Raw genomic sequence first — 14,833 nt, 5'->3', positions numbered from 1 at the left:
AATTGAGGGTGAATTATATGTAAGTGTGAAGTGAAAATGAGAGTGAGTGTGAAGAGAAAGTGATGGTGAATTAAATGTAAGTGAGTGAAGTCAATGTAAGAATGGGGAATGATGAATCAATGTAAGTAAGTGAAGTGGAAGTAATGTGAGTAATGACGAAATTAAATTGGGGTGAATTATATGTGTGTAAATGTGAAGTGAAAATGAGAGTGAGTGTGAAGAGAGGAAGTGATGGTGAATTAAATGTAAGTGAGTGAACGTTCAAGTAAGAATGGCAATGAAATAAATGTAAGTAAGTGAAGTGGAAGTAAGAATGAGGACGAAATTAAATTGAGGGTGAATTATATGTAAGTGTGAAGTGAAAATGAGAGTGAGTGTGAAGAGAAAGTGATGGTGAATTAAATGTAAGTGAGTGAAGTTCAAGTAAGAATGGCAATGAAATAAATGTAAGTAAGTGAAGTGGAAGTAAGAATGAGGACGAAATTAAATTGAGGGTGAATTATATGTAAATGTGAAGTGAAAATGAGAGTGAGTGGAAGAGAAAGTGATGGTGAATTAAATGTAAGTGAGTGAAGTTCAAGTAAGAATGGCAATGAAATAAATGTAAGTAAGTGAAGTGGAAGTAAGAATGAGGACGAAATTAAATTGAGGGTGAATTATATGTAAGTGTGAAGTGAAAATGAGAGTGAGTGTGAAGAGAAAGTGCGGGTGAATTCAATGTAAGTGAGTAAAGTTCAAGTAAGAATGGCAATGAAGTTCAAGTGAAGTAAAATGCGATGAACTACATGTAAGTAAGTGAAGTGGAAGTAAGAATGAGGACGAAATTAAATTGAGGGTGAATTATATGTAAGTGTGAAGTGAAAATGAGAGTGAGTGTGAAGAGAAAGTGATGGTGAATTAAATGTAAGTGAGTGAAGTTCAAGTAAGAATGGCAATGAAATCAATGTAAGTAAGTGAAGTGGAAGTAAGAATGAGGACGAAATTAAATTGAGGGTGAATTATATGTAAATGTGAAGTGAAAATGAGAGTGAGTGTGAAGAGAAAGTGATGGTGAATTAAATGTAAGTGAGTGAAGTTCAAGTAAGAATGGCAATGCGAAATAATGTAAGTAAGTGAAGTGGAAGTAAGAATGAGGACGAAATTAAATTGAGGGTGAATTATATGTAAATGTGAAGTGAAAATGAGAGTGAGTGTGAAGAGAAAGTGATGGTGAATTAAATGTAAGTGAGTGAAGTTAAGTAAGAATGGCAATGAAATAAATGTAAGTAAGTGAAGTGGAAGTAAGAATGAGGACGAAATTAAATTGAGGGTGAATTATATGTAAATGTGAAGTGAAAATGAGAGTGAGTGTGAAGAGAAAGTGATGGTGAATTAAATGTAAGTGAGTGAAGTTCAAGTAAGAATGGCAATGAAATAAATGTAAGTAAGTGAAGTGGAAGTAAGAATGAGGACGAAATTAAATTGAGGGTGAATTATATGTAAATGTGAAGTGAAAATGAGAGTGAGTGTGAAGAGAAAGTGATGGTGAATTAAATGTAAGTGAGTGAAGTTCAAGTAAGAATGGCAATGAAATAAATGTAAGTAAGTGAAGTGGAAGTAAGAATGAGGACGAAATTAAATTGAGGGTGAATTATATGTAAGTGTGAAGTGAAAATAAGAGTAAGTGTGAAGAGAAAGTGATGGTGAATTAAATGTAAGAGAGTGAAGTTCAAGTTAGAATGGCAATGAAATAAATGTAAGTAAGTGAAGTGGAAGTAAGAATGAGGACGAAATTAAATTGAGGGTGAATTATATGTAATGTGAAGTGAAAATGAGAGTGAGTGTGAAGAGAAAGTGATGGTGAATTAAATGTAGTGAGTGAAGTTCAAGTAAGAATGGCAATGAAATAAATGTAAGTAAGTGAAGTGGAAGTAAGAATGAGGACGAAATTAAATTGAGGGTGAATTATATGTAAGTGTGAAGTGAAAATGAGAGTGAGTGTGAAGAGAAAGTGCGGGTGAATTCATGTAAGTGAGTAAAGTTCAAGTAAGAATGGCAATGAAGTTCAAGTGAAGTACAAATGCGAGTGAACTACATGTAAGTAAGTGAAGTGGAAGTAAGAATGAGGACGAAATTAAACTTGAGGTGTGAATTATATGTAAATGTGAAGTGAAAATGAGAGTGAGTGTGAAGAGAAAGTGAGGGTGAATTAAATGTAAGTGAGTGATAGTTCAAGTAAGAATGACAATGAAGTTCAAGTGAGGAGAATTGAAGGTGAAAGAGTAAAATTGAAAGTGAGTGTGAATTGAAAGTGAGGTAAAGTGCAATTGCGAGTGAACTAAATGTAAGTAAGTGAAGTCGAAGTAAGAAATGACGGATGAAGGTAAAGTGAGGGTGAATTAATGTTAAGTAAATTAAAGAAAATGTTAGATAAGTGAGTTCGCGCAATATTGTCAGACAATATTAGCTAAAATGTTGTGCTATTAGGTTCTTTAAAGAAGTTAAGCAAAAATGTAAAAGCCCTGCCTAAGGAATAATAAAACTGTTATTATACGCTTAAAATGATAAATTTATTAAACAAAGTAGTTACAGCAGTCTGTTTTTTAGGTTTTTGTTGTTTCAAAAATAGTCAAAATAAACTTAGATAAACTTGACTTTTAAAAATTATAATTTATTAGCATACGCACAACAATAACAGTTTCGAAACCTTTTTAATAACCGAATAAATTTTACGTAGTACAAATACTATTCTATTATGTTCCATTTCATTTGGGAGAAAGCTTACATAATTCTTTATAAAAACGAGTTTTCCACTTATTGTGCTACAGGTAGAGCATGTATACAACAGGAATTTCGAACCGGAATGAAAATGTCGTTAAAACGCAGATCAAGCTCTGAGTTATTGATTTGCAGATGTGGATTATAATCAAATGAACGTAAAAGCTCTTGAACCATTGCATAAATAACATTGTCAATGTTTTATGAAGAATTTTATGTTGCCGAATTTTGACGATTGTTCCAGTGAATACAATAGTTAACTCGTTTTGTTTCTTTAGCGTAAAGAATGGAAGTATACTTTTGATTTTTACTTTATATCTTCGATAAATTGATTTGACTTTATTTTTCAGTTGATCTTCTGAATATCCGGTAGCATTTCTAAGGCAGCAAGATGTGTTTCCATTAATTCAAAATCTACTTTAGCTCCAAGTGTAGTTCCAATAGAGTCGTTATCTTGAAGTCGTAAATCCATTAAATTTTCAATGAACCTGAGAGCATTTCGAAAATTCATAGTATTTGCTACTCCACTTCTAAATTTTTCGTTCCATGTGCCATACGTACAAGATATCCATTTCCATCTTCAAACGGGAAAGCCGACCAAGACCACAAAGGTCCCCACATTTTGACGTGTCTAGCCAGGTGCAATAGCTGATGAAACATTATAAGTACATTTTTCAATTCCGTACAAGTCTTCAACTTGATCTACGAACAAATACAAATATGTGTCGGCTAAGTTAATCTCTTCACTGTTGATCTCTGATTGTAACAGAATGTGAATAGCTCTTACAAGCAGCAAGAAATGGTCATAATATTTTTTTTTCCAGTTATTTTTCAGAAGAATCGGTCCATAGAAAAGAAGAAAGGCTCTTAATTCTGAAGCTTTCCAGTGTTTTATAACTTCTAGCGATCTTGGCGTCCGCGTAACATTATCCTCAGGTTTAATATCAGACATAAGTAAGTTAATTTCTTCCTTTGTTTTTGGGCTGATGTAAAAAGCTTTATCTTTATTACTTGTATTGAACCAAAGAAACAGTAACATTTTCATAACGCCCAAAAGTACAGCGTGCATTAGTCTGGCACGAATCCTTTTGATGGGTCAAAATGTGGAATGAGAAATGTATCGATCGACGGCCCTTTTATACCTTTTACGTGCTCCTTGCCAGTGAAAAATCGCTTTTCGTTGTGCCTGGTTCAATATTCTTTGTTTAGTTCTTAGCGTATATTCCTTATCACTGTTTGGAAAACTCGTTTACACCCTCTGCCTCTTCCTCTTTGATAATTCTCACCAGGATGCTCACAAGTAGGGCAACTGCATTCACCATTATACTGCATTGTATCCATACCAGCAGCTTTAGCTGGAGCATCCAATGTAGCAACTGGAGCAATCACCTTACTAGTTTACAGTTTCACCTGTTTCCTTATTTTTCCAATTAACTCCATTTTCATACATTTGCCTTGTTTCTTCAACAAATGGTTTAAGAAATGATGACATCTCCGGTTTATGCTTGGACTTCTTGTTACTGTAGTATAAAGCAGAAAGAATTTGAAACCTTCTTCTATACCTTGGGTGGACATTTACAATTTGCGCTTGTAAAGCCCAAAGTTGTCCAGTGTCATTATCCGTCGGGATCCCGTCAGCGTTCCAAATTAAACATAAATCATACTTCCCCATAATTACTGTGGCTTTCAAATGCTTGAACTCATGACCAGAAGTTATATCGTAAATAATGTGATCTAGTTGCTGAGAATTGCACTCTTCTTCATATTCATCTATGAAACGTTTCAGATTCCCGACTTCGAATGCATCCTGTATGGCAGTTGTGATACTAAATTGCATAATCAAACCATTTAAATCGGAGTTCGAACAAACGTTGCAGGTTGTGTTTCGTGGGATTAGATCCAATTTACCTATATAATTAAAACATACATCACAGATCCTGTGTCTGATGAATGTTTCAGAGAACGAATGAGGCATTAATTGATTTATAATTTTAAAAACAAAATATCTCGACTTCGGGAAATTACTGGCTCCTGGTGGCAATGTAGATACAATAGTTGTATGGTCTTGTCCAAAATTTGTTTTGTTCCTGCACTGCGAAATTATGAATATCCAGTATTTGGCGTAAACATCCCCATTTGGACGGTGTCTTGGTTCCTTCATAACAGGGTGGGGTAACAATAGCCATTCACTTGTAAATTCTTTATCTTCGTCGGGCTAATTTCAAATTCCGAAAGAACAAATTTGCAAAGTATTAGAAATGATTGGATACACTTGAAGAAACATTAGACAGATCAGTCATCCCGGAAAGTGATTCAAAAATTACTAATAGACACATTTGCGTTATCGGATATGGTTGACTATTCGAAGCGGGTAGAATCAATCGAAGCAAGAGACAAAATAGCTTCTTGTAAAGCAGCGCTACTATTTGAGCCGGATCTCGATGTGATAATAAGAGTGAAATTAATACTGTCGAAGCAGGAGAACTACTAAGACATCCGATGTTGACAAATCATCAATTTCTACAGAAGCTCTATTACTTGAGTTTAATGTCAACGACAATGATGAGGTTGAAAGTTGACCAGTCGAAGAATTGTCAGCTAAATTATCCGATGTTGTTGACCAACTATCTTCTGTGAAACCAGAGCCATTGTCGGATCCTATAAAAGAAAATGTTTACAGACATATAGTAATCCCAGAAAATCAATGTAGCTGCAACTTATACACAATCATCAGCACACACTTTATTTTTCAACATTTTATGTTGGTTTTTACGCAAAAAAAATATTACACTTTAAAATTGATTGTCCAAAATACAATGGGTGTTGATAATTGTGTGGCTAGTTGGAGCTTCTTTAATAACTATTGCTCTACTTAAAAATATCTTGGTATTTTGATGTTGATGTTTTTGTTAAAACCCCCAAGCAGAAAATTCTATTATATTGCGGTACTGACCATCGGATTTTTATTTCCCAACACTAGCTCGCCAATATTTGGTTCGTTCAATTACTGGGATGCAATTCTGTAACTTCACTTTACTCCTAAATCCACTTCCATTGCACACACACTCTCATTGTCATATCCACAGTCGACCCTTAATTTTATTTCACTCTCAGTTTCGCTGTAACACGCACTCTCTCACTTCATCTTTACTTTCATATAACATTTTACCCTTTTAATATTTATTAGTTTCACATTCACTCGTTTTAGTTTCAGAATTATTCTTACTTAGCCAGAACTTTCACTCTCAATTTCACTCACTCACTCACACACCACACCACGTTTTTTTACACATTCTTCACTTTACCCCTCACTGCACACTTACAGACTATTACTCTAGCACCACCCTGACTTTCTTACTCACTCTCATTTGAATTATGGGGAAGGAAAAGTAAGGGTAAGTGAGGGTAAAGTGATAGTGAGCAACAGTCATTTGAAGTTTGAGTGAAAGAGTAAGTTTAGAGAATTAAGAGTGAAAGTGATGTGAAATGAGTGTGAAAGTTAGGGTGAAGCGAGAGTGAAAGTGTAAGTGAGAATGAAGTAACGTGAACCAAACTCATTTAAAGTTTGAGTAATAGAGGAAGTAAGTGATGCGAGTAAGTGTAAGTGTATTTAAAGATAGAGTATGACACTAAGTTTGAGAAATCGAGAGTTATAGCGAGTGAAATGAGAGTGAGAGGGAAAGTAAGGATAAAGCGAGAGTGAAAGTGTAAGTGAGAATGAGGTACAGTCTAGGTAAAGTGATAGTGAGCAAATGTCATTGCAGTTTGAGTGAAAGAGAAAGTAAGAGTGAAGCGAGAGGGGAAGCTGAGTCAGAGTGAAGTAAAATTGAGAGTAAATGTATGTTACTTGAATTTAGAGTGAGAGAGTAAGTTTGGGAAATCAAGAGTAAAAGTATGTAAGTAATGAGAGTAAGAGTGAATGTAAGGGTGAAGCGAGAGTGGAAGTGTAAGTGAGAATGAAGTAACAGTAAGGGTGAAGTGATAGAGATAAAAAACATTTAAAGTTTGAGTGATGCGGGAGAGAAAGTGAGAGTCAGAGTGAAGTAAATGAGAGTAAGTGTAAGTTATTTGAAGAAAGAGTGAGAGCGTAAGCTTTGGGACTCGAGAGTTATAGTGAGTGAAATGAGAGTGAATGTGTGAGTAAGAATGAAGTAAAAGTGAGGGTAAAGTGAGAGTGAGCAAAATTTATTTGAAGTTAGAATAAGAATGTAGAGAGTAAGGGTGAAATAAAAGTGATGTGAAAGACATTTGAATTAAGAGTGAGAGTAGGAGAAAGTAAGGGTGAAGGTGAGAGTGAGGGAGAGAGTAAAGGGGAATAGAAAAAGAAGTGAGTGAAAGATAAAGTAAGAGTGTTGCGATCGGGAAAGTGTGAGTCAGTGTGAAGTAAAAATGAGTGTAATTGTAAATTATTTGAAGTTGTTGAGTATGTTTAGAGAATCGAAAGTGATAGTGTGTGAAATGAGAGTGAAAGTAAGGATACAGCGAAAGTGAAAGTGTGAGTGAGAATGAGGTGACAGTCTAGGTAAAGTAATAGTGAGCAAATAGCATTTGCAGTTTGAGTGAAAGTGAAAGTAATGTGATGCGAAAGGAAAACTGTGAGACAGAGTGAAGTAAAATTGAGAGTAAGTGTATGTTATTTTAATTTAGAGTAACAGAGTAAGGTTTGGGGAATCAAGAGGGAAAGTATGTGAGGAATGAGAGTGAGAGTGAATGAAGGGGTGAAGCGAGAGTGGAAGTGTAAGTGAGAATGAAATAAGAGTAAGGGTGAAGTGATAGAGATAAAAAATCATTTAAAGTTTGGGTGATGCGAGAGAGAAAGTGTGAGTCAGAGAGAAGTAAAAATGAGAGTAAGTGTAAGTTATTTGAAGAAAAAGTGAGAAAGTAAGCTTAGGGACTCGAGAGTTAAAGTGCGTGTGAAATAAGAATGAATGTGTGTGTAAGAATTAAGTAAAAGTGAGGGTAAAGTAAGAGTGAGCAAAATTTATTTGAAGTTAGAATAAGAATGTGAGAGAGTAAGGGTAAAATAAAAGTGATGTGAAAGCCATTTGAAGTTAAGAGTGAGAGTAGTAGAAAGTAAGGCTGAAGGTGAGAGTGAGGAAGAAAGTAAGGGGAATAGGAAATGAAATAAGTGAAAGTTATTTAAAGCTAGTGTGTGAATGAGAGAAAAAGTTAACTTGAAACGTATGTGAAATTATGAGTGAAAGGAAAGGAAGAGTAAGGGTGAGGGTATAAATAAGAGTGATATGAAAGTCATTTGATTTGAAAGTGCGGGTGAATCGAGAGTGAAAGTGATTGTGAAATAAGAGTGTTTCTAACTCCATTTGAAGGTTAAAATGACATTGAGAGAGAAAGTAAGTGATAAGCGAGAATGATAGTGAGGGGAAGTGAGAGTGAAAGTGAAAATGATTGTTATCGTCAGGGTGAAATGAGAGGGATAATGTGAGTTAGTGAAAGTGTGAGTGAAATAAGAGTGAGATGAGGGTTAAATAAGAGTGAGACATAGTGAGGCTGAAATAAAAGTCAGCGTGAATTACAGAATAGCATCCCTGTTCAAGAATCTTCATAGTCGATAAAGAAAGTCCCGTTGTTTGAATGATTATTATTATTATTGATAACAATAATAATATTTTTTGAGTTATTGTGAGAGTGGACTCTCAGAATTAAAAATAATATTACTGATTTCGCTGATACTTCGCTTTTAATGAGTGAATGTGATTAAGAATTTATGAAAAATAGTAGCTTCTTGTTTATTTTGCATTGCGACAAGGAGCGAAAAATTATTTAGATTTTAAAAAAATTATTTATAATCAATGAAAATTGATTATAAATTGTATTGTTAATCACATATTATACATATAAAGCATAAAATTACTTACTTCGTCTATAAAGTCCGCATCTTCGTTTTCATCCATGCTTATTTTTGACGGTCTACGTGGATGCAAATCAGTTCCGGAGTTCTTATCCTAAAATTTGTATTAGAACTAAATTATTTTCGTACATAATTAAGTAGTAAGAAGTGTTTGATTTTTTATTATTTTTTCCATTTAGGAATAATAACCATAAAAAGAAATTTATTAAAATTTAATTAATTTATTTACTTTTATTTTAATCAAAAAATTTGTTCGTTCCTTTTAATAATAATAATAATAATAATAATAATAATAATAATAATAATAATAATAATAATAATAATAATAATAATAATAATAATAATAATAATATAAATAATAATAATAATAATATAAATAATAATAATAATAATAATATCAAAAATAATAATTAATAGTAGTATGATATTTGGCCTCTATGACAAGAATGATCAAAAATTTTATTCTCAAATAATGTAACTATTTAAATTTATAAAAACTAATAATTATAAATTTGTTGCTTATACTTACAATATAAATTATTTACACGTTGGTCTAAAAGTTTTCCACTGATTTATAACAAGAGAATAAATTTTACTTTGAAGAAGATTCAAATTAAAATCCGTAATCACTTGAACGTTGTTAACATAACGTTTAATTGGTAACCAAGGAAACCAAGGTAACCAAGTGTTTTGTTGTATGTTGTCAAAGATAAAGTTGACATTTTCCAATTTCTTTTTTTCGGTCTTTTATTACTTGGTAAAAATGGAACAATATTTATTGGAAGGCGATGGTTATTTTACCATAATTGAAAAAAGTTCAATTGCTGTTGATGAGAATGAAATAGTGGAGTTAAAGGTTGGATCAACTATCAATTATTTGTGGCCAGAGCGTGCACGACACAAAAAAAAGTATTCTGGGAAAATAGTTGGAATCTCAAGTAAGTATTATTTATCTGTTAAAAATCAAACTTCAATTTAATTCCCTGAAATTATATACTATAATTTTTAAGGTTAAAGTCACAATCGTTCACTCATGAAATTTGTAGTTAAGAAATGTTTTCATTGTTTATTTCAGCTAATGAAGCAGATTTGCTAAAATTAAAAACTCAAAAATTACAAGAAGCAACAAGAAGTTTAAAAAGAAAAAGAAACGAAAAATCCACAACAAGCTGTAAAAAAAATCAAGCACTGTCAGATGACAATCCTCAGAAGGTATTCTTATTAATATTATGATTATTACTAGTTTTGATATTGCAATTAAACAAATCTCCATTTTATTATTTCAACGATTCTTTTCTATTATTAAAAATTGTTTTTAAATTTTGTTGATACTCATCATAAGTTCATTATTTCTAATAAGAAAGGTGATAAAAAAATTTTATTTTACTGAATTTTATAAGATTATAAAAGAAATTCTAAGTAATTATTAAATATGATTTTCAGAAAATAAATCAGAAACTTCTGCGCAAAGAAGCAAACATTTCTAGTGCAAAGGAGATATTGAAAACTTTGGATATGGATACTTTGGAATGCTCTACATTATCTTATGCACTAAACAATATTAATATTGCTTTACGTTTAGCAAAAGATATAACACCTACCTTGGAAAAAGCTAAAAAGGTAATAAGTATTAATTTTTACTACTCTACAAATCTGAAATAGTACAAGTTCGATCAATTTTTTACATGGTTCAATAATTTACTAAATGATTTAGCACTTTATTTATTATTTATATTTTATTTAAGCAATTTTTAAAAGTTGATAAATCTATTTTTCAAAAAAATTGACATAAACACATATTCCAAATATTAAAGTCCTTAGAAATAAGTTTATCACTGTCCAATTTAAGGAAGTGAAATTTATTACCAAAGAATTTACAATTTAAAAAATATTTTGGCCTAACCTTGATGATATTTAATTTAAATTTTTTTATTTGAAAAAATTACCAAAACGTTTGAATTTCCTTATTGAAATAGACTTTAATTACAAACAGAGCGTTTTAAATAGAAAAAATATTTAAAAATGAATAATTTATTACAATTTTTCTACATTATCGTTAATTTTAATGGATATGTGAAATTTTTTTGTATGGAAATTGACACGGAAATTCTATTGACAATTTCTTAAAAATTTTCGGCCGAATTTCCTTACGAACTGCGTGGGAAATTCAATCAAATTACGAACGAATTTATTTTGAAAATTTTTTTTTAATTCTGCTCGGAAATTCGTATAGAATTCCGCACGTAATATCAGCTAAAAATTTCCTCAAAAGTTTTTAGCGAAATTTCCATACGAAATTCGTGTGAAATTTGAGCGAATTACGAACGGATTTATTTTGGAAATTTTTTATAAAATTCTGCTGGGAAATTCGTATGGAATTCCGCACGAAATGGAAGCCAAAAATTTGTTCAAAAATTTTCGGCGAAATTCCCATACGAAATTCGCATGATATTCGAACGAATTACGAATCGATTTCTTTTGGAAAATTTTTATAAAATTTCTGCTTAGAAATTCGTGTGAAATTCCGCATGAAATGGCAACTAAAAATTCCTTCAAAAATTTTCGGCGGAATTTCCGTACGAATTTCCGAGCAGAATTTTATAAAAAATTTTCCAAAATAAATCCGTTCGTAATTCGCTCGAATTTCAGCCGAAAACTTTTGAGGAACTTTTTAGCTTTCATTTCGTGCGGAATTCCATACGAATTTGATAGGAATTCTGTACGAATCTGGCCAGATTTCTGAACAAAATTTGTAAAAAAAATCGTACGAATTTCGTAAGAATTATTTTTACCTGGGAATATAGAAGCTATTTAAAAAAACTAATTTAAATAGCAAGATAATTCTATATTTATGTTTTTGAGTATACATTAAAATTATAAATAAACTATATCATTGTTATACATTTTATATAAGTATACTTCAAAAGTAGAATTATAAAAAATTTTTAACGAGAAATAAAAATGTACCTAACCTAAAATTAACTTTCAACATTTGCTTAATTTTTGAATATTGACAAAATTTGTAACGAATTTTTCAATAATTTTTTATAAATTTATTAGATTGAAGTTATTAATAATACGTACAATTTTAATTTTGTTATAATATTAAAATATAAAAATTGTTTCAGTCATTAGAAGATTTCCTGTCAGATCAAAGTTCGGAGCTAATTCATCTTGATACCGGTGAAACGTCGACTTTCGTCATTCATGGACAACCTTCTTCTTCGAATCAAATACAGTATGATCCTTCGACTGAAAATCTGCCACGACCTGTCTTTGAAGGGCAGACATCTTCTTCGAATCGAAAACAAGATGATCCTTCGACTGAAAAAATGCCACGACCTGTCAATGAAGGGCAGTCATCTTCTTCGAATCAAAAACAAGATGATCCTACGACTGAAAATCAGCTTCGTCCTTTTATTGAGGGTCAACTTTCTTCTTTGACTGAATATCATTCTACGATTGAAGAACCACCTTCTAATTCTTTAAGACCGACTTTGGACAACCATTCTGAAGATAACATTTTAGAAACGGAAGATGATATTGACCCGAACGCAGTTAATAACACAGACTTAAATATTTTTTTATTTACAAAGCAGACTGCAAATGATCAGGTAATATAGTGCATAATAGATTTAGCAAGAAGTCTTGCGTATAGATATTTTCATTTCTCTTTTCGTTTTTTCTTTTCGTTTATTTTTCTTCTACCTTCTTTATTTGCTTGTTTTCTTCTTTTGCTCGGTTCATTTCCTTCCACCTTAATTTTTTTTCTTCAGTCTTATCAATTCCTATCCTTTATCCTCTTTTATCTTTGTCCTCTTTATTTTTTCCACCATTTTTTTAATTTTCTTTCCTCCACTATTCCCCGTGTAGAAATTTCCCTACTTCGCCTTACTTGAAAAGGGGCGCTGATGAGGAATTAGTAAAGTCAACCACACTAGAAATTTCTAGATAGGTGATAATCGGGCACTGACTAGAATGCCCTCTTTTTCAGATAGGGAAATCTAACTGGATCTATTTATGTCCCTTTTAAATATTTCAATCAGGCCCTGGCTAGAATGCCTCTAGTTGAATTCACACATTCTGATATTCTACTCAGGCACTGACAAGGCGATCTAGTTAGAACCTGTCTATTTTTCCACATCATCACCTGATAATCCAAGCGTGACGAAATTAGACATGTCCTGACGAATTTTCCTAGTTTGCGTCTCACTTTCGAAAGGGCATCTATTCAGGGCCTTATTAAAGCCTATTTTTAATTTCTACACGGGTCTTTATTCCATTTTTTCTCTCCTATCTTGCATTTTCTTCCTTCGCACTGTCAACTTCAATTTTCTCTTGTTTCTCTTCTATCGCTCTTTTCTCTCCTTTTATGTCTCTTCAATGTTCTACTTTTTTCTTCCCTTCTGCTATTCTCTGTTAAACCTTCTCTGTTCTCTATTCATACTTCTCGTTTTTTATACCTATCTCTTTTTGTCTCTCTAAATTCAAAAACATAAGAAATAATGTCTTTAAAAAACCTTAAATTTCTTAAAATTCGCAATTAGACTAGTACTGTAATTCATTTATAAAAAATTCACTACAAAAACTGAACTCTCTTATTAAACCATTATGCCATAAATTTTTTAAGTGTAATAGTTCCATAATTAATTAAAATCAAATTTTAGGCTGTCGAATTATATCCAGAGAGTGACCTTTACATAGACAAAACTGCTTTCAATGATGCAAAGAAAAAATCAACTTCCCAAGCAATATTATGTAGATTTCTTTTAATTTCTACAATTAAAGAAGAGGTTCTATTATCTAAAAGTTTGTCAAAAGAAGAAAAGGACCAGAAACAAGATGCAGTTAATAAAATTTTAAGTAAGTTTCTTATGTGATCTAGGGATCCCTTTTTAGATCTAATTCACCTTCTTTTCCTTTATCCCCCCTTATTATTATAATAATAATTTATTTATTATTATTTATTTTTTATTTATTTATTTATTTATTTCCCCTTATTATTTTTTCGCTATAGTATCAAAAGCACATAAAATATTATACTTTTCTCCTTTTACAAATAAATATTCTATTTTCCACTATTATGTCAGTTACTACCAGGATTTCCGGAAGTTTTTAGTAAATTTCCTCAACTTATCCAAATGTCCCTCTTCTAGTAAATTTTCCAGCAAGTGTGACAATCACAAAACTATTACGCATTTTACTTTTTACTTTCCGCAATTTACTTTACACATTTTCCATTCCATTTTTTTCAGATTCCACATTCCACTTTCCTTATTCCGCTTCCTACATTTCTCATTCTGCATTGCTCTTTTTACATTTCGCATTCTACTTTCACTTTCCGCATTACACTTATCACCTTCCACTTTTTACATTTCGCATAATACTTTTCACTTTCATTTAATATAATTTCATAAATTAAACCAATTTTTTACAGAATACTCTCGCTCGTTTGCCAAAAGAGTGAACTGGAAACCCGTAGATGACCAGATTATTAAATCAAGCATTCGCAGTAAAATTCGCGAGATGAGAAACAAAATGAATTGAAAATGTTTGTGTTTTACTCTAAAAATTGTGTTCAAAATGTTTGGATTTTCAAATTAAAATAGTTTTTTGACATGTTGATTTTAGTGATATTTTTGCTATTTTTATTCTCTATTCTGCAAGATATGCATTAAAAAATATGAATCACTTTTCCTTTCAATTGTTCCTTAATATAAATTATGTGATTTATTTCTTAAAACACAAAATTACGCATTTATAAAACTGTCTTTGATTTATTGCATTTAGAGTACCTACGACTCACGTTTTCATATATATTACATTTACATATTTACATAGAATCAGTAGACATGGTTAAAAATTCTTGCGCATTCCATACAGAGGGATGTAGAAAATTGAACTGTTAAAAAGACAAGACCGGCAAAATTTGGCAATAGTTTATAGCTAATTTTTTGTTAATGATTTTCATAGTTTGAAGTCAAATCCCTTAAGAATTGGCAGGAATAAATTTCTACATAGAAGATTACATTGGTACTTTGTTGTTAAAATATTTTACATTTTGAGTTCAACTTCTTTATAAATAAGTCAACCAGAAAGTATCTCAACATTAGACGAATAATATTATCTCAAAGAAGGCATCCTGCAACGACCTGAACATCAATTAGAAAACTGGGTGTTCCCATGGAGAAATTTCCCTACTTTGCA

At 31.6% G+C, this 14,833-nt stretch overlaps 1 protein-coding gene across 1 annotated transcript; it reads left to right on the top strand.

Moving 5' to 3' along the window:
• The first annotated feature begins 9,246 nt into the window (after positions 1-9,246).
• On the top strand, positions 9,247-14,173 carry LOC122505963. Its single transcript, XM_043617872.1, has 6 exons — positions 9,247-9,564; positions 9,702-9,838; positions 10,070-10,246; positions 11,755-12,240; positions 13,294-13,489; positions 14,064-14,173. The coding sequence occupies exons 1-6, from the start codon at positions 9,324-9,326 to the stop codon at positions 14,171-14,173; spliced, it is 1,347 nt and encodes a 448-aa protein (XP_043473807.1). The 5' UTR covers positions 9,247-9,323.
• The last annotated feature ends 660 nt before the right edge of the window (positions 14,174-14,833 follow it).

Source organism: Leptopilina heterotoma, unplaced genomic scaffold (genome assembly GCF_015476425.1).
Source record: "Leptopilina heterotoma isolate Lh14 unplaced genomic scaffold, ASM1547642v1 Lhet_381, whole genome shotgun sequence".
Classification (NCBI taxonomy): domain Eukaryota; kingdom Metazoa; phylum Arthropoda; class Insecta; order Hymenoptera; family Figitidae; genus Leptopilina; species Leptopilina heterotoma.
This window is presented reverse-complemented; position numbering and strand designations above follow the sequence as displayed.